Source organism: Pituophis catenifer, unplaced genomic scaffold (genome assembly GCF_029215685.1).
Source record: "Pituophis catenifer annectens isolate HBS135680 unplaced genomic scaffold, rPitCat1.0.hap2 SCAF_1, whole genome shotgun sequence".
NCBI lineage: Eukaryota > Metazoa > Chordata > Lepidosauria > Squamata > Colubridae > Pituophis > Pituophis catenifer.
This window is the reverse complement of record NW_027256881.1, coordinates 182,201,372-182,221,264: the sequence shown is the minus strand read 5'-3', so window position 1 is coordinate 182,221,264 and position 19,893 is coordinate 182,201,372. Positions and strand designations below refer to the sequence as shown.

The following is a 19,893-nucleotide window of genomic DNA, read 5'->3' as shown; positions in this document are numbered from 1 at the left end:
ACTAGAGGTCGGCAGTGGCATTTGCAACAAACTACAGTAACACTAGCATGATGATATATGCATGGTGATGTCATCACACACATGCCACTGTTATATACTTGCATCCTAGTTTCTGGGGCAACTTATACAAATCATGACATGTGTGTTGATGTTGTCACTCATGATTTTGTGATTTGCCTTCTCGTGCTCTCTAACCATGGAGTGTTTGTCTCTTCAGTGCTGCAGCCCAAATTAATTTCTAACTTTAAATCAAAACTAAAAATATTAATTTTAGATACTGTGCATATCATTTCTTCTCTTTAGCGTGATAGTGAATACACTGCGGTTCTGATTTTGGGTACTTCAAAGTACTCAAGCCTTTTTAAGTGTGCTATTTTGGTTTGAAAAGAAATGCACAGAAGTATTTTGAGCTTTATAGAAAAGGGTATATTACTTATGGTAAGAAGTAGTTCTCTTCAAAGCTGTCAAAAACAAAATATATTGGTATCGGTCTCATGTATATCTCTGTGAAAATTTGTTCTTGCAGTTTGTGAGTCTTATATGAGGTATGACCCTCTAGAGCAGTGGCTCTCAACCTTCCTAATGCTGCCACCCTTTAATACAGTTCCTCATGTTGTGGTGACCCCCAACAATAAAATTATTCCTAAAACCATTGAAAATATGTGTTTTCTGATGGTCTTAGGCGACCCCTGTGAAAGGGTCATTCGACCCCCAAAGGGGTCCCGACCCACAGGTTGAGAACCACTGCTCTAGAGGTCCTATCAGTACTTAATGTGGTAGCTATACCTGTCTTCTTAATTTATAAATTATGCTAGTCTGTGGAAATTAAGATAGCTGAAGCCAACAGTGACATCCATCTCTGCTGCTACTTACTATGGCACTGTTGTCCAATCATGGAGACACTCATAATATAATACTGATTCTGAGTCTCAACAATCTGTAAAAATACTGTACATGGTGATTGCAGTAAGAATAACTGGCTTTTTTTCTATTTTCATTAGAATTCCATTCTGTCTGTGAAAGAACTTTGTGGCCTTCCACCAATTACCAGTCTGAAGCAATGCATTTTGACCTTGGTTTCACGGCTTGTGAACAGCGACAGTATCCCTTCAGTGGTTCTCTGCATGAAGGACAACTTTCCTTATCTAGAACCATTGGGAACTCTGACAGATGTGCAGAAGAAGGTTCTAGCTGCTTATGATCAGGTTTGAACTTGCCTATAGTTTTTTGGGTGTTTGTATTATGAAAAAAATATTTAATTCGAAAAAAAGGAAGCAGGCCATTCCATCTGCCATGCGCAGTACAGAACAAGAGTATGCTCTATTAGATTTTCTATTAGTGTGGCAAAAAATAAGCTTTTTGGCAGAAGAAGTCCAGTTCTCAGTCACATTTTAATAAGGGTTTTAACAACCGATCAACAAATGTTTTAAAGAGCTAGATATATTTAGCTCACCAAAGAGAAGGTTAAAGAAGACTTGATAGGCATGTTTAAATATTGGAAGTGCTGTTGTGCAGAAGATATGAAAAGAGACAAGGTTAAACAAGATCAAACCTAGTAAATGGAGATTTCAGGAAGCATATTTTCACAGAACATTTAGAGATAGTTTTTAACACGATGAGATTTTTCCTCCCAATGGAATAGACTATTTTAAATGCTGATACTTCTTTCTGGAAATATTTAAGCAAAGTCTGGGTGCTTTAATATTCTGCACTGAATGAGAATTGGAATAGTTGGTCTTGACATCCATATCCATTTTTTTTGATTCTGTGATTCAAATTGTCACTGAGATTATGACGTTAGGACAAAAATGGAACTGTCAGCAGATTTAAGAGAAGAATTAGTTCTAACAAAAAACACAACAACCCCTGTTGGTAAGAAGGGAAATTTTGGGACTTGGTGGGGAAGGCTAATAAAAAGCAGTGGAGAAATTGTGACAATGGAAGAGAGAGCGATATGCCTGGGTGATTCATGAACACCAGCTAGCAGTTATTTATTTATTTATTTAGGATTTGATGAGGACATGACAGAAAAGAAGATAACTCTCAGAAGTTAGAATGAAAACTTAAATGTCACAACCCATTGACAATCTCAACCATAGTTCCAGCTGGGAAATTATGAGAATCCTAGACTGTGCTAAATTAAAAAATGGGCTAGATAGCATGACAATCATTATTATGTTTGTTTATTAAATGTACATGCTGCTCATCTTAGTGATAAGGTGATTCTGGGTGGCTTACAGATGATTAAAAAAGTGAAAGTAGAAACAATTAAAATTTTAAAAAGTTACCTAAGAGCTAATACCAAGCAGATGGATTGCATGAGGGTGAGATCTTTTTCCTAACCTATCAACCATGTCCAGCAATGAAGGCTTCCATTGGGGTTCCAAGTCAACTGGCAAAATTAGATTTTAACACACATACACACACACACACACACACACACACACACACACACACACACACACACACGGCCAGGAGGATGGGAACAGATATCACATCTGACAGTAGAATGTTCCACAGGGAGGGCCACAGCAAAAAAGTATTTTCTCCTCGACACTGAAATTAACAGTCCATAGCCCCTTCTGCTGGAAGGAGTGGGACAGGGTAAATCCCTTGAAGCAAGGCAGCTCCTCAGATTCTCTGGAGCCATGCCATATATATTTATTAAATTTATATGCTGCCTTCTTACTATTGAAATAACCCTTATACAAGTACATATACCCTGTTTCCCCCAAAATAAGACATCCCCTGATAATAAGCCCATGGCAATAAGGCCAAGCGCTTATTTTAGGGTTCAAAAAAATATAACACAGGGTCTTATTTTTGGGAAAACATGGTAGTACTCACCTTACAACCATAATTGGGTCCAGAATTTATGCTGCTAAGGAAGACAGTTGTTAAGTAAGCTGTGCCGGATTTTACAACCATTTTTTTTACCATGGTTGTTAAAGCAAATCACTGCAGTTGTTAAGTGAATCATGCAGTCATTAAGTGAATCTGATTTCCTCCATTCACTTTGTTTGACAGAAGGTCACCATTGACCATGACATGATGCTGGGATGCTGCAGTCATTGTAAATACATGCTGATTGCCAAGCCAAATTTTAATCACATGACTATGGTGATACTGTCACAGTCGTAAGTGTGAGGACTGATTGTAAGTCACTTTTTTCAGGGCTATTGTAACTTTGAATAGTTACTAAATGAATGGATGTAAGTCGAGGACTACCTACATTCAGAAAATGTTACAGCAAGGATCAGACCTGGGTTCTTTTATGTTTTAGTATTTTTATTGGTTCTTTTGGATGAAGAGGTGGTAGAAATATTTATGAAGTTTGCAGATAATACAAAGCTGAATATTCTAGAAGTCTAGAAGAATATTCTAGAAGTCTGAAAGAAAACACAACTAAAAGAATAAAACAGAACAAAAAAAGCTTTAGCATAGGGACAATGTCACAAGTGATGATGTTAATCCAAGACACAGTTATTCCTATTGTTTTATCCAAGCCCTTATCTCAAAAACTAATGATAAGATTATCACTCCACAATTATTCCTATCATTTTATCTAAGCTCTTATTTTAAAAAATAATGTTAAGATTGTAGCTCGGATATTTTAGAATAGAACTATTGGTTTTTTAATATAGTAATTGACATATTGTTGTTATTTGCAGAGATTTATGATAGATCTGATGTTTTAGAATGTAGAAGTGATTTAGATTTTATTGTTGCCTTGAATTAATACTCCGAATTGCCACAGACAGACTTGACCAGAAGCAAGCAGAATAGAAATATGATAGATAAATAAATCACCAAAACTTAATTTTTTCTAAACCAGTGACCTTCCAGTCTGATGTATAGGTAATAGACAGTACCCCAAACTTACATATCAATGGAATTAGAAAAAAATACTTCTCGTTTATTTATAACTAAATATTGGCACACTAGCTGAATACCCATGCTCCGCTATGAAACTATGTGATCGGGCTTGATAAATCGACACTTCGAGTTTGAAAATTAATGAGTAGTTACAACTGGCCTCTCTTTTCTCCTTCTCTCCCTCAGGCTGGTCCCATAGATCCCCTCCTCTCCCTTAGGCTGGCCCCACAGAAGCCTCTCCTCTCCCCTTCTCTCCCTCAGGCTGGCCCCACAGAAACCTATCCGATCCTCTTCTCTCCCTCAGGCTTTCTAGCCCCTTCTCTCCATGAGGCTTGCCCCACAGAAGCCTGTCCTATGCTATCCCATTCTCTCCAGAGTTATTTTCATGTTGGGAGGGGGAGTAGAACGTCTAACTAATTAGCATCAGAGCGTGTTACAATAATATAGGAAATACTAATGCTCTGATGGTCATTTCGAAAAATCCTTTCTTAGTGAGCACCTAGAAGCCAAGAGGAACATACGTGGCAAATTTCAAGTTTGTAGGCTTTACGGTTTAGGAGATTTCGTGATTAATGTGTGAGTGGTTTTCACTTTTATATATATAGATAATAAAATGTCATGTTCTCCTCTCTCCCCACCGCCACCCTAGTAATATGTTGGTAAAGTAGCTTTTAAAATCTTAGCTTCCATATTTATCAAGAAAACATAACACTTGTTAAAAAAAGGGAAAAAGAAACCCATTTAATTCATATTTGAAGGTGACCCTATCTACTTTAAAAAAAAATAACAACGTAAAAATTAATATTCAAAATTCACACTTCCCTGAATTTTACAAGGCAGTTTATCAACAATTTAAAGATGCATGTACTCAGAATGTACAAAATCCATGTTGTTAGAGACTGTTCTTTATAAAATTGCATAAACTAGGCCATTTTTTAAAACTTAAAAATGCATATACATGTATTGAGAAATACATTGTATACTACTTGAAAAATTTTAAACTTTTTTAAAAAAACTGAATGGTTGATAAATAGAATTTCACAAATTGCAAACATGACAAGATGAAAAAAAACTCCTCCTATTCCTATTGGAAGTAAATGTCAAATGCTTGGATCATAGTGAATAAGAAGCAGGGGCTTCATTGTTCCCATCGCAGTTACTTTCTATGTTCAATCTTTTCTTGGTTCTGCGCTATAGCTAGAATGAAGAGTCCAGTTGCTGATATGGTAGGCTTTTTTAAATTCTTTGCTCCAAAACCCTATTCAGCATTGGGATGAGAAAATGATTTTAGGATGGACATCAACCAAAAAAATCCCCTCATCTCTCCATGCACTATGGGGCAAATTGTCCTCCTCACCAGTTTGGGGTTGTGATTGGGCTACAGAGCTAAGATCATTTAGGCAGAGGCCCAGGTCTACTTTCAAGCTATGGAAGTTTGCTAGGGGATTTTAGGCCACTTGCCCTCTTTTACCTCAGACTACCCTTGGGATAGGTTGCTGGGTTAAAATGAGAATAGCATTCTCATGGTTTACAGTAAACACCTCACATACTGGGACAAAATAAAAATAGATACAGAATTTTAACAAGTATAACAGATCAATGAACACACGTATGAAATAAGGACTTTAACGCTTAGCTACACTTCTGTTCTTGATAGAGCTATTACATTTAAACATTATACTTACGAAAAATAATATAAAATAGCTTGTGAGGCAACTTGTTTTCCATGTTTTAAAAGTATTTTGGAAAGGTAACTAACTTTACAATCCAGAATGGGCCAGTTACCAGGTGGTTTGTTTGTTTGACCAGCTTTTCATTGGGGAGGGGGAATATTTTTTTAATGGTCCCATTTGGAGCTTCACCCTGGCACACGTCAGTCCAGCATTTTGCTACATGGGCAATATGAACATCCAATAAATATGTGTATTTGCCTGGAGGGAGAGTGAATTGTAAACATTCTATTTTTAAAATATTCCTTTAGAATCTGGATTCAGAATAAATACATACTTTGTTTCAAGTTGAACGTATTCTTTTTCATTTTATGACCTCTACACACATATATGTAGACATTGAACTCTAACATATTTTTTATCTTATGCTTTGGGTTCTTTTAACATCATCTTCTTTCCTTTCGCTTTCATTTGAGGTCATTTAACAGGACTCTGGATTCATTTGCATTCCAATTTCTCAGACTATGCAGTCATCTCCTTTATTGCGTAGTCTGAGGAAGTGGCTGGCAGCAAGAACCCATAATTAATTTCATTCTTTTTATGGAAAGCAAAGAATTTATGGTGTCTGTGTCCCAGTAGGACAATATCAGGACCATAATTGCTCTGTCACTTGTCCTCTAGTTTCTCCCTATATTGGTCAGAACTGTTTTATTAGAGTTGTTTTTTTTTTTAAACCATTATTATTTCATTGCATTTTCCAAAATTATGTCTATTCCAATATAGTAATTCAATTTGTATTAATGAGAATATTCTCAAAGCTGTAGAACTATTTGTCATCCTACCTCACAGGGTTGCTATTGTGGGGAAAATAGGTGGCAGGAATATTAGATCTACTCACCACATATACAAGCACACCCACAAATACACAAAGAGAGAGAGAGAGAGAGAGAAATAATAGGGGGGTTAAAAATCATAATGGGATTATGAACCATCATAATTCCATCCTCCTCTTTATTCCAAAACGGAGGGAAGATAATTTGTAGACAAGATACTCATTTTTCATTTTCATTTATTTTTTGTTCTTTGAGATTATTGTAGAAGATATGGGGTTATTTGGAAATGACTGGGCAACATTTTTATTTTAAGATTTGCTTATTTAGCAGGGGGATTGGACTAGATGACCTCCAAGGTATCTTCCAACTCTATTAATCTGTTATTCATTTAATATATAATATTTATTTAATTGGTAAATATATTAATGTTGAAACCAGAATATAGTTTCTTATCTAATTTATATCTTCTGCCTCTACTTTTGTTGCATTATGCTGTATATTTTAGCCATTATTTTTAACTTAACATAGTGTTTGGGTTCAGCTTTGGAAAAATATCGTTTTAAAGGACAGCATGTACATTTTAAAATTAGAAATAATGTATTATAGCAGTGAAGTGATGGTTACACTCTGCCATGAAAGTTCCTGAATGATGCTATCATCTATTTTAAATTAAATAAATTCATGCATGAATAATTAAAAAACAGGCTTTACAAAAGAGGGAATCTGAAGTGCTCTATATGATCTCCTCTTTCTTTCACAGATGTAGGGGACTGTGCATAAATGGCACATCATCCTGATATAAAGACAAATGTGTTGACACAATATAATATTTCTCTCTTTATTGCAACATTATGTATTGTGTAGATCATTGGACTGTGTTATAAACATGATCAACACTGTACTGTACCAGAGCTGTGTGAAAATACAGGCACGTAGCCTGGGCCCACTGGCCTCTGAAAACCCTTTTTTATAGCTCCCCAAACTCTCAGAAATTATGCTTTCACATTTCAGGGGCTAAATGCCAAGAAATAAATGCTACTTCCCGTTGTTTTTCAGCTGTCCGTATATGCATGAAAGAGCAGGAGCTGCAGATTTTTCCCATGGAAGCTGCAGTTATGTTGTAAAAATACTGCATTTTCCTACCAGTCAAGTGTATACTTTTTAAAAATATTATAACACAAATGCCTTTTAAAAACTCCCAGGGAGCGTACACTGTTTTTGTGCTTGCTAGAATGTTGCATGGAATGTGATTGAGGAAGAATCTCGGTGCCTATTAATGCTTCCACCAGGACACTGCTATCTTTCTTGATTTTTGCACTTTTATTTTGTCTTTATTTCTTTTATGTTGTGCTAACAATTATTGGAGGCCATATGTTCTCCTATTAAGTAAAAATATTTTGTCATCCATTCAGTACTTTTTTTTTAAAGTGACAACTGTTACAAGATTCGCCGCTTTCTCCTAAGGAAAAAGATTCATTCTCTCTCTCTCTCTCTCTCTCTCTCTCTCTCTCTCTCTCTCTCTCTCTCTCTCTCTCTCCCTCCCTCCCTCCCTCCCTCCCTCCCTCCCTCTCCCCCTCCCCTCTCCCTCTCCCTCCCTCCCCCTTATCTACTACTAAAACTCTAGTTGTCATGACCTTTAATTGGGCAAAATGGTGCCTCATTGGGCAATAAATTTTGAATCAAGGTACAAGGTACAAATGGGCTTGTTTACAGAATGTGTCCAAAATCTGGGACCCCTAATTCCCAAGGGATAGAAATTTGAAAGTTATGGCTGCTTCAGTGCTACTGGCTTCTGCTTCAGCCAGTCAATCTTCATTTTCAATAGTCCAGAACAGTTTCTGTAAGGTCCCAAGAACCAAGAAACACACATGGAACTGCTTCTGAGCCATTTATTGTTCCTCATCTATAGTCAGAAACCTTGCCCAAACTAAAGCTACTATTTGCACCACTTTAGATATACACTGAGAATTGCTAGGGAGGATCCCTAACTCTTTTCCCAACCACGCTGTTTAAGCTGCACTGCCTCCTTGATGATGAAATGCAGCCCCTCCCTCCTGAGAATCCAGTCCCCTCCAGACTACATTCCACCACAGTTTCCCATCCAGTCTAGTAATCCCTCACTCTCTCTCTCACCCAACAGCAGCCACTTATTTGCCTGAAGGGGAGGGGAGGTTTCCAGTGCTTTATGCCAGATTCCCGCATTCCTGCCAGATTCCCACAGACTCAGTGGGGAAGCTGGCAGGAAATCAGTGCCCCTGCTCCCACTGCTTTTTCACCCACCCTTGATCATTCTGTTTCTCTGTTTCTGTAAGAAAATATCTCTGAAATGATGACCCAACAGGGCATGATTGTCTAGTAGTTTTTAATTCCTTGAAAGTATTACATTTTAAATCTGTGTGTGTGTGTATATGTGTGTGTGTGTGTGTGTGTGTGTGTGTGCAAGCGTGCGTGTGCATCCTGTTTAAAATGGGGGCAAGATAGAAACAGCCTCACATGATACTGACTTTGTTATTACATGAACTCTGGTTAATATGCATTTTTTTTTGCTAAATATTACAAAGGCTTATTTCACGTCCCATGGATTTGGATAAAACAAATCCCAAAGTATTACGTTTATCTTCATGTGGATAATTGTTACTGAATAGGGCTCGTCTCTTCCTTGCTGGAGATGCACAGCACTTCTCAAATTTGCTCTGAATGATTACTTAATATGGAGAATATTAATATGGGTACCATATTGATGGCTCACCATGCATGGAGGATTCCATTCCCCATGTAGCTTGGTGTACAATTTGTTTAGAATTGTGCAGGAGATAGATAGCTTTGTAATTATCTCCAGCCTACTGTTATTACTTGTTGCATTTCCTCCTAATTGTCAGGATAATGTCTACTTGACATAAACAAAGGTTCATTGTATTTCCCTCATCAGCATTGGTTGTTGAATGGCAAACATTTTACAGAAATGAAAAAACGATCTTTTTGACATGCTGTGTTATGTTGAACATCAAATAGTTGTGACAGAGACGATCAAACTGACATTTCTTTGTTTGATTTCCTCTAACAGATGATTCAAGAGAGCAAGTTTCTTGTAGAAACAGCAGATACTGTTTATGACAAAATCATTCAGTGTCAGAAAGCAGGTAACACTCTTTGATTAATGTACATTATAATAAGTTTTATCTATGTCCAAGAAACTGTATGTAACATAAGGAGCCCAAACATTTCATAATAGATTTATACTACATTTTTAAAACTTGGATTTGAGAATTTATTTATTTTTTTGATTTGTACATTTTTGTGTACATAGCACATTTTTCATTTCTTACAAGGGTAGTAGCTAAAGAATTGGAAGTAAGGTGGAGCTGAAAATTTCTCAAAAAGTGTGTTTTTATAATTTGTCCTGAGAAGTTAAGAAGATCACTTAAATATGAGGCAGCAGTGTGCAGCAGCAGCCAAAAAATCCTTGGTTGTATAAACAGAGGCATAGAATCAAAATCGTGTGAAGTATTAGTACCGCTTTATAAATCCTTAGTAAGGCCACACCTGGAATACTGCATCCAGTTTTAGTTACCACATTACAAAAAAGATGTTGAGTTTGGAAAAAGTGCAAAGAAGAGTGACTAAGATTATTAAAGACCTGGAGACATGTGAAACATATGAAGAAGGGTTGCAGGATTTGGGTTTGTTTAGTCTAGAGAAAAGAAGGACTAGGGGTGACATGATAGCAGCATTTCAGTATTTGAGAGGTTGCTACAAAGAGAAAAGGGTCAATTTTCCAAAGCACCAAAGGACAGGACAAGAAACAATGGATGGAAACTAATCAAGGAGAGAAGCAACCTGGAATTAAGGAGAAACTTCCTAACAGTGATGACAATTAACCAACTTGCCTTCAGAAGTTGTGGGTTCTGGAGATCACTGGAGATTTTTAAGAAGAGACTGGACAGTCATTTGTCTGAAATTGTATTGGGTCTCCTGCTTGAGCAGGGGGTTGGACTAGAAGACCTGAAGATCCCTTCCAGCTCTGTTCTGATTGAAGTTCAATTGCTGGCATGTGGGAATGACTCCTATTTGAAATCTAAGGTCAGGTGAGTGAAAAGTGGAATTATACATTCCGAGTGAAAAAAATGTTGTGTTTTTCTGCAGCACAGGCACAGTAATCTATAAATACTGATTGAAAGTTCACTACCGAGCTTTTCAATTAATGCACAGTTCACATAAAGCTAAACCTTTTCTTAAGGATGGGTTTAGTACTAGTATGATCCCTGGACTGGTAAATGAATTTGTCTACCTATATTAAATGGAAAATATTACCCTGGCCATGTTCATCTGCCATTTAAAGTCATACTTCAGCATAACATTTTTAAAGATTAGTAATTCAAAAAATAATTGCTGCTTACTCCTTAAGATCCCACATGTTATTTTGACTCATTGTTTAATGTTCGGGTTCCACATCATCTGCTGGTGTCCTGTACACATTGCTACTCCTGGATGGAAGAAAAACAACATTAAACCTTGGACATACAGACTTCTTCCTCTCTTCTCCAATTACCAAGAGGAAATTACCCCATTCTTTCCCTTTCAGTTTTAGTCAATCATGGGGTGATCTGGAATTGTAGCTAGCACTAATCATTTGGAATGAGTTTCTTTAAAATTGCTTCTGGTTAATATTAATCCTTTTTTGTTGCACCAAACAAACCTACTCCATTTAACTACAACACATGGTAAAGCTTCTGAAGTCTTAGTTCTTCCCATGCAGGTAATAAAAAGAAGAACATAGAGCACATCTTAATAGCTTCTGAAACATTCTGTACTGTACTCATGTACTTAGTGTGCTACACAAAGCCGTTGTGTAAACATCCCTTTATAACTTTCTAAATAACGTAGGTGGTGAAATTTCATTACAAGATCCCATGTAGTATATTGTGCAGTAATTAGTAGAAGCAGATGATGAAGTATAATAGTGAGACATAATTCCTAAATCTTGAAGGGAATTAGGCTATGGTTTATATTCTTCACACGGTCCACACTTAACATTCTTTTTCTGGTCAAACAAGCAGAAATAAAACAACTTCCACAAGTAGCACCTGATTTTATCCAGATAAAAATATACAGAGAGATAAGAAGTATAAGAATAAAACTGATTGCATTAAGCCATGCTTTATGAATACTTTATCAAGTTCATAAAACAAGCTAAACCATGAACAATTAAAATGACAGTGGCTCTGTTCACTACTGCACACTAAGTTTGACTCCCCAGACTTGGGAATTCTAGGACTTGTAGTTCCAACACATCTGGAAGGTGCTAGGTTGGGGATTGAAATGTTAAGGAAACCCAATAAACTAAATTTTTGCTTAGTGTAATTTGTGGAGTCAATTGTCATTCTGAAAAATTAGTCTCTAGTGAATAAGCATTTTAAATAGTTTTACTTTTATCTGCAATGTGCTACTCAAGAAATATGACTGCCTTTTTAAAATGTTAAAAGCCTTTCCCCTTCCTAAAAGCTATGTGTGTATGTGTGTGCATTTTGAGTCACATAAGTGGGTTAGAGATTACTCTAATTAAAAAGTAGCATGTATTTAATTAAATAGATTTTCATTAATTTAAGCTTTACAAGTGTCTGTAACAAGCCTGATTACTTTGTTAGAAACATGCTTAAATGGACTTAATTACATTTTATCAACCAGATTAATATCACTGTAATAGTTTAAAAAGACCCAGGTCATACAGTATAACTATGGCTTGAATTGATTTTAGTGAATCCAATATTTACCATACCCCACACACTGGATAAAACTAATTGCTTGCATTACTGTTTGTTTTCATTTTTTCTCAGCAATTAAGCTTTTAATTTTTTTCAGAATGAAATAAACAAGAATCAATAATTATGTGGGAGACTGGCAGACCTGCAAATGGAGACTATGACTCTTAATGAAGCTTTGGGATAACCCCATGTCTTTTGTGAAACTCAGTGTTTGATTAGGATAAAACAGTAAGCCAAATAGAAGTTAGGGATGCAGAAGGATCAACAGTTGAAGGGAAAGAGATGATTTGAAGCATGGCAGACATGTACATAGCACTTCTTAGAAATATCTTTAAACCAGAGACATCAGTGCTGTTGCTTTAAGGTATGGTTGACAGATGCAAACTTCAAATCAGCTTTTTTCCTTCCAATTCAGAAAGCATGATCAGTCACATTAACAGAAAACAAACTACCTGTACGTGGGTTGAATTGAAAGGAATGTTTCCAGTGTTTTAAGTTGCTAACACATGGCTCTACTAACATCCTAAAAGCTTTGACATGTTCTTTAGAATCTGCTTCTTTGCTTCAGTTGGTGGGAAACTACTGTTAAAAAAAAAGTCACTATTCATGAAATGAACCTTCAGTACTCTTGAAGTACTGCTCCATAATTGAATTTTTGGCTGCTGAAAAAGTTCCTCCAGCTGAAATTTGTCACTGAATACATGTTGTTTATAATTATGACTATATTGACTGTATTGTGTATTGCTGGTCCAAAAAATGCAAGAAGGTAAACCAAAGAAGATCAGTTTCATGTGATTAAGAAAAAAGGAAACAACCTGTGATATTAACTATTACATTTCATATAGCTAAGTCTGATTAAGGATATTCAATGTACCACTCAAAGGGAAATTACTGTCCAGCTTGACATTTGACAGAAACATATAGATCACAAAATTGATGTGTTTCTGTGTTAGAAAGTTAGTAACAAGATGTGTTCTTTGCATGACAACAGTAGAGATAAAAGTTTCAAAAATTGAAATTTGCCAGCAATTACTGTCATGCTGTGATAAGGAAGGGGAAGAATTGCTTCAAAGGATTGTGACAGCCATAAAACAGAGGCTCATTATTATGACCCAGAAATGAAGCTTCAGCCCATGGAATATATTCACAAAGCTTGTGGAGGTGGAAGTGGGGAAATTAAAACCCAGGAAAATTCATGGTCATAGTCTTTTTGGGGATGCAGATGTATAATTCACATGGATTTTCTCGAACCTTGCTCCACTTATCAACTCAATGCTGTACTGCAACACACAAAACTTTGGTATGATTGAAAAGAATTCAAATTTGGAAGTATAAGGAGGAAAATCTTTTGCAATATGATAATGCTAGGTCTCACACTTTAACAAATCACCCAAAAGGCCATTTCAATATCCAAGTGGATCTCATTGTGTTATCCCATCCACCAAATAGCTCAGACTTGGAGTTATACAACTTCTACACTCCCTAAAATTGAAGGAATACCTTTGCAAACATCAGCTGGATTCAAATGAAGAGGTGGAAAAGACCATTAGGACTTAGTTGAAGAAAGTTAATTTGTTATGGTTTTATGAACATTGTTCATTGTTGGCAGAATCGAGTAGAGAATGGTGATGATTATGTGGAGAAGTACTGTAAATACTGGCAACAAGAAAGCTCGTTCAAAGGATTATTTTCTTGTTTCATTTATTCAAGTATTCCCATTTAAACTAAAGTTATGGAGCTGGAGCCATTACTTTTCATTCAACCTTTGTAGGTTGCTTGCTTACTTACAAGGTTGTGGGACCTAAAGTATTGCTGCAAATAAATTATTATTATTATTATTATTATTATTATTATTATTATTATTATTATTATTATTATTATTATTATTATTATTATTTATTGAATTTGTATACCGCCCTACTCCCGAAGGACTCAGGGTGGTGAACAGCCAAATAAAATACATATAATACAAATGTTAAAAAACCATTAAAATACAATTAAATAATTGGCCCAGAAAACGAAATTTAAAACACCCCAAATTCATAAGACAAATTTAAAATTGAAGAATTTTAAATTTTTTTAAAAAGTTTAAAAGAGAAGTTAGGCCAGGCCAGCCTGCTGGAAAAGAAATGTTTTGATGGCACGGCGGAAAGCGCGCAGGTCCGGGATCCTCCGTATTTCCGGGGGGAGCTCGTTCCAGATGGCGGGTGTCCCCACAGAGAAGGTTCTCCCCCTGGGGGCCGCCAGTCGACATTGTTTGGCCGACGGCACCCTGAGGAGCCCCTCTCTATGGGAGCATACTGGTCGGTGAGAGGCTACTGGTGGCAGCAGGCGGTCTCGTAAATACCCCGGTCCTAAACCATGGAGCGCTCTAAAGGTGGTAACCAAAACCTTGAAGCGCACCCGGAAGACCACCGGGAGCCATTGCAGCTTGCGCAGGAGGGGGGTCACATGGGAGTGCCCTGTCGCTCCCATAACCACCCGCGCGGCCGGATTCTGGACCAGCTGGAGCCTCTGGGTGCTCCTCAAGGGGAGCCCCATGTAGAGAGCATTGCAGTAATCCAGGCGGGAAGTGACGAGGGCGTGAGTGACCGTATTTAACGAGTCCCGATCCAGAAAGGGACGCAACTGGCAAATCAGGTGAACCTGATAAAACGCTCCCGGCCACAGCCGTCAAGTGGTCTTCTAAAGACAGCTGTGAGTCCAGGAGGACCCCCAAGTTGCGAGCCCTCTCCGTGGGGGCCAATGACTCGCCCCCAATAGTCAGTGATGACACCAACTGACTATATCGGGATGTCGGAAACCACAGCCACTCGGTCTTGGATGGGTTGAGCCTGAGTCTGTTCCTCCCCATCCAGATCCGTACGGCCTCCAGGCACCGGGACATCACTTCAAGGGTGCTTGTTTTTTGGTATTTTGGAGCATAGTGGTTATAAGTTAATTATTGTTTTATTAAAACATGCTTTTAGGCAGGGAAACTGCTGAGCATCAAGAGCGACGTTTGAAGGCACACAGGTTTTGCCAGCACCAGATTGATTACCTATTGTCTGTAAAACATCTGGATCATAATAAACAGTTACAACTTTTCAAAAATTTACTTTCCTTCAATAACTGCCTGTAATTACTGTGCCCCATATTTTGTTAGGAATGGAGCTCCATGAAGAACTACACAACTTAGGAACAAAGGAAGGCTTGAAAGGAAGAAAACTCAGCAAAGCAATTGAGAGTTTTGCGTGGAATATCACTGTGCTAAAGGTAAATGTAAACTGAAAAGTTTTCCTTCTGTAAAAAGTCTGTTTTGGCTATGTGAGATACTGACACAGTATTTTTTTTCTCCCCGCAAACAAATCAGGAGTATTGAGCGGATAACAAGAACATGTTTACAGTTAACAACCTACTAAAGTAATTCTTAGTCAAATAAAAAGTTATTGGCTTGGGTATAGTACAGTTCAAACCAGAATCAGTTGTTTTGCTTCTATGGATACCAAGGAGTAGGCTTCTGTTTTTTGTGCAACAAAATTACTTGAGAGACTCTCTTCCTCTCCAAGGTTTACCATGCAGTACCTAGGAAGTGATCTTCTTTGTTGCTAAAGACATCAATATTGCTTTCATGCCACCACTAGCCATCTATCTATGGCTTAATTGGGACACGTAATGTCCATGCACTTCGTGACATAACTTGCTTAAGTTTTGCTCTTAGAAAATAATGGAGAGCCCGCCTCTTTGAAGCCATTTATTTTGGCTCCTCCATTTGGTGTGCAACCAATAGGGAACCACATCAAAAATATTATTTCAACCCATGTAGCCTTCAGATGTAACAGTATTATCACAGCACTGAATGCAGATGGATTCACCAAATCTAAAATATTGTGTGAGAGAAAAAGAAACTTTATTGCTAAGGCAATTATATTCTGCATCACTCCACTATCTGTAGAAAAAGGAATACATTCCTGTCATCATGGGTATGTTTCTGAACTCCCATCCAGGGAGGGGGGAGCACTTTTAGATAAGACAAAAATGTTTATACAGCTCCCTTTTTCTATTTGGTTCTTACTATTATTAATTACTTTGCTGAGTGTGGACAAAATTACTTGATTGGACTGTGAGTTATTATTGCCCAAGTCTGTAACTCATTACAGGTCAAAGTATCCAGTTTTTAAAATTTAACCAGTTTTGTGGTTTTTACTCTCTATTATAATTGAAAAAAAATCTGCTGTTGTAGATGATTTGTGTGCTCTGTCTAGCATTCATTAGAGAGAATGGAGCCTCAAATTGTAATATGTTTTCCTAATATCCAAGCGAGTCAGATTTTATGAGAAAAACACATTTCTGTTTTTGATCATATGGTATACAGACTGTCTCCTTTAAATATCCAGTTATCTCAGCGGAGTGATATGCTTTCTGAGAAGAAAAAAAAAAATCAAATTTGTTTCAGAGTAAGTATGCATACGATTGCACCATAATTACTTATTGTTTTCCCCATTCATCTTCCCGATTCGAAACAGTTTCTAGGGAAAAAAAGATTAGGAAATGACTTTTCTTGGGAATGCAACAGCCAGTATGAATGCTTCCAGATGGGGAATTGTTTTCAAAGAACCACTTGCTCATCTTGATAGCTTCTGGGGAGGCCCTATACTGGGAAAGGAGGGCTAAATGCATGCCTGTATCTCTTAATATCATACAACATTTTCCCTCGTTATTTCTGCAAACACAATTATATCTGCCAGTGCACTTTTCCACCATTGTCCTATTCACACTTTCACACTTGTGTACATCTGTTTCCATAGTTTTCCTATTCACATCCACATAGCCTCCATATTCTCGTCCCTCAAAAGAAAGAAGAACCTAATTTCTTGGAGATAGGTTTCAAATATGAAGACAAAAACAGTGAGGTAGATTTTGAGGAGATGAAGATGCTGGTAGGTGAGAGGATGCAGTGTGAGCTGGAAGACACTGGGCAGAGGTTCCCCGTGACCAGAATAAATATTTAGAGATGGTTAAATGAACCTACTAACTCTAAGTAGAATGACATATTTAGTAGAATATTTCTGTAGCATGTTAAAAAAATTGAGTCAAGACTTTGAAATATTCTCTTAAAAAAAAAAACAACAACAGTGACAAAATAGCATTTTATTTCCGGAAATGTGTAATAAAATGCTAGGTTTACAGGGGGTCAAAGAAGAAGTGTCCAGGTTGCCTTATAAAAATGCCATCAAAAGGGATTTGTGTGTCACAATGAAAACAGAGTGAGCAGAGCTGAGTGTGGCCTTCCAAATCATTTTCTGTGGTTTACCACAAATACCTTCTACCCTGAGTAGAACGGCCAGGCCATTAGACAAACAGTTTAGGGCAGGGACATCAAACTCACGGTGTCATGTTGTCGTCACGTGATGTATCATGACTTTTTTCCCCTTTGCTAAACTAGGGGTGGGCGTGGCCAGCATGTGACGCATCCGGCCTGTGGGCCGCAAGTTTGACACCCTTAGTTTAGGGCATGGAAAGTGTTCTGGGAAGAGGAGCATCATGGTGGAAGCAGCACTGAAACTTATGTCAGCTCAACTTGTGCTTTTCCCAGTAACAGGACAGAAGAATATTCCATAGTTTTCTGGGCATAAAGTGAGACTTACTGGGAAAGGCAGTCCAGGAGGTTGTACAGCCTAAGGAAAAAAACAGATTCACTAACAGAAGGGCTACCTGTAGCCAGCCTAAGCAAGGGTCTCTCCATGACAAAGGCAACAAGTGAGCAAGTTAACTCTCTTCTGAGTGAAGGCAAGAAAGATTGTGCTAGGCAGAAAGAGGAAAGCAAAGAAAGACACAAAGAAAAATCTACTCAGCTAAGAAAAAGAAGAAATAGAAATGCAAGATTTTCATAGCTCTCAATAGGTTGAAATTCCTAGATTATATCCTCTTAGATATGATCTTGAAAAAAATATTACATATCAGCTCAGTAATAAAATGAAATATTGATGAAATGAAATGAAGTGAAAAATGTTATGAAAACTGCTCTTTGCACCAGCTGAGTGGCCCAACACGTCCCACCCCACCCGAATGGCAACAGCAGCTTGGCTGCTTCCCTTCCCTGCTGTCTCTTTATCGAGAGGGATGGCAAGTGGGGTGGGGGAGAAGCAAGACGTGTGGAGCAAGATGTGGCTCCCCTTGGCGTCTCTTCTCCCCCCCCCCTCACTGGGCATGGCAGGGCTCCTGCCCCTTGCTTAGCCACCTGACCCTTTTAGGGTTGCAATTTGGGAGTGGCAGGTGGGGCGCAGGTCTTACCTTTCAAGCTCCATCACTTTCCTCGCCATTGTGTCCAGGGAAACACGCTATAAAAGAAAACCTTCTCGCGAGTTTGAGAAGTTTGATTGAACTCATGAGAAGGCTTTCTTTTACAGCGTGTTTCCCTGGATACAACGGCGAGGAACGCAATGGAGCTGGAAAGGTAAAACGCACATCCTGCTTCTCACCTACCCTACCTGCGACCCCCAAATTGCATCCCTAAAGGGGGCAGGTGGCTAAGCGAGGGGCAGGAGCCCTGTCATGCTTGGCAAGGGTGGGAGAAGAAATGGCAAGGAGAGCCACATCTCGCTCCATGCATCTCACTTCTCTCCCGCCCCACCTGCCACCCCTCTTGATAAAGAGACGGCGGGGAAGGGAAGCAGCTGTTGCCATTGAGGTGGGGTGGGATGTGTTGAGCCGTTCAGTTGACGCGAAGAACAGGGAGGGGAGGCAACGGTAGTGACGGGACATCCAGTCCCACGCTCGCCGCCTCCTGCACCCCCAAAATAATAAGACCCCCCCCCGATAATAAGGGCAAGCCCTTATTTTGGGGGAGGGTGTCAAAAGAATATAAGTCTTATTTTTGGGGAAACATGGTACCACTGTGTAAAGTAGTACACTGTGTTTTATTGTAAGCGTAAATATAGCCTAACAGAATATTCCCTTAGTTTTACAAACTTAATATTGATTTTCCATGTTGTTTATGATAAAGAAGGCTTGCTGAGATGAAATATCTACCTTGGGGAGATAAAGTAAAATGTATTTGTTTTCTTCGCTGCAGAAAGAAAAAAATTCAAACCCTCAGACAATCATTGACTTCATTTATTTTATACTCAACACAAACCTGTAGCAGAGTTTTTCTTGCGAGAATAAAAGGTCACATCTGATAATGAACTTTGAATTATTTATCATAACCAGACACGTCCTAACAAAAAGTTGATTGCATATGTACAAAAAAAGGGGTTGATCCCTCCACTGCAATAAGAGCTGATTTACAACTGTTTACAGAAATATTGGTTCCATTTGGAAAGCTGGGATTAGTCCAAGAGTAATAAACTGTTTAATAAACTGGTTTAAAAGGTAAACTGATTTAATCTTATTGTATTATAAAGGAATGATCAGAATTCAAGCAGTTTGTCCGCATTGGATGGAGTTGAAAGGACAGGCTGTCAAGCATTCATTCCCCATCCCATGATCCAATGCCTTTTTGGTGGCTTACAGGAAATTGAGCTAAAATGTTAGTTTTATTTTGCATGTTGAAGTGGTGGCCATGATGTCTCTGCAGCTCCTCAGAACGGGGCATTTCTCACAAGGGGTTAAAAAGCAAAAGAATCTATTCCTGCACTGGAACAGATTTTAACCATGGCTCTTGACATGCACCTTTTAAAGAGCTGCAAACATAGATAGTTAATAGATTATATTACATGGCTTTTTGTTGACAGATTTACAAACATCTTCATGAATGCTTCATTTTGTTTG

At 38.0% G+C, this 19,893-nt stretch overlaps 1 protein-coding gene across 1 annotated transcript in view; it reads left to right on the top strand.

The window, feature by feature from the left end:
- Positions 1 to 19,893, top strand: part of PLCL1 (phospholipase C like 1 (inactive)) — a 228,159-nt gene that overhangs the window by 192,618 nt on the left and 15,648 nt on the right. Inside the window, exons 3-5 of the mRNA XM_070956823.1 lie at positions 1,002 to 1,205; positions 9,444 to 9,519; positions 15,287 to 15,396. Coding sequence (XP_070812924.1) covers positions 1,002 to 1,205; positions 9,444 to 9,519; positions 15,287 to 15,396 — 390 coding nt within the window. The remainder of the gene's footprint in view (positions 1 to 1,001; positions 1,206 to 9,443; positions 9,520 to 15,286; positions 15,397 to 19,893) is intronic.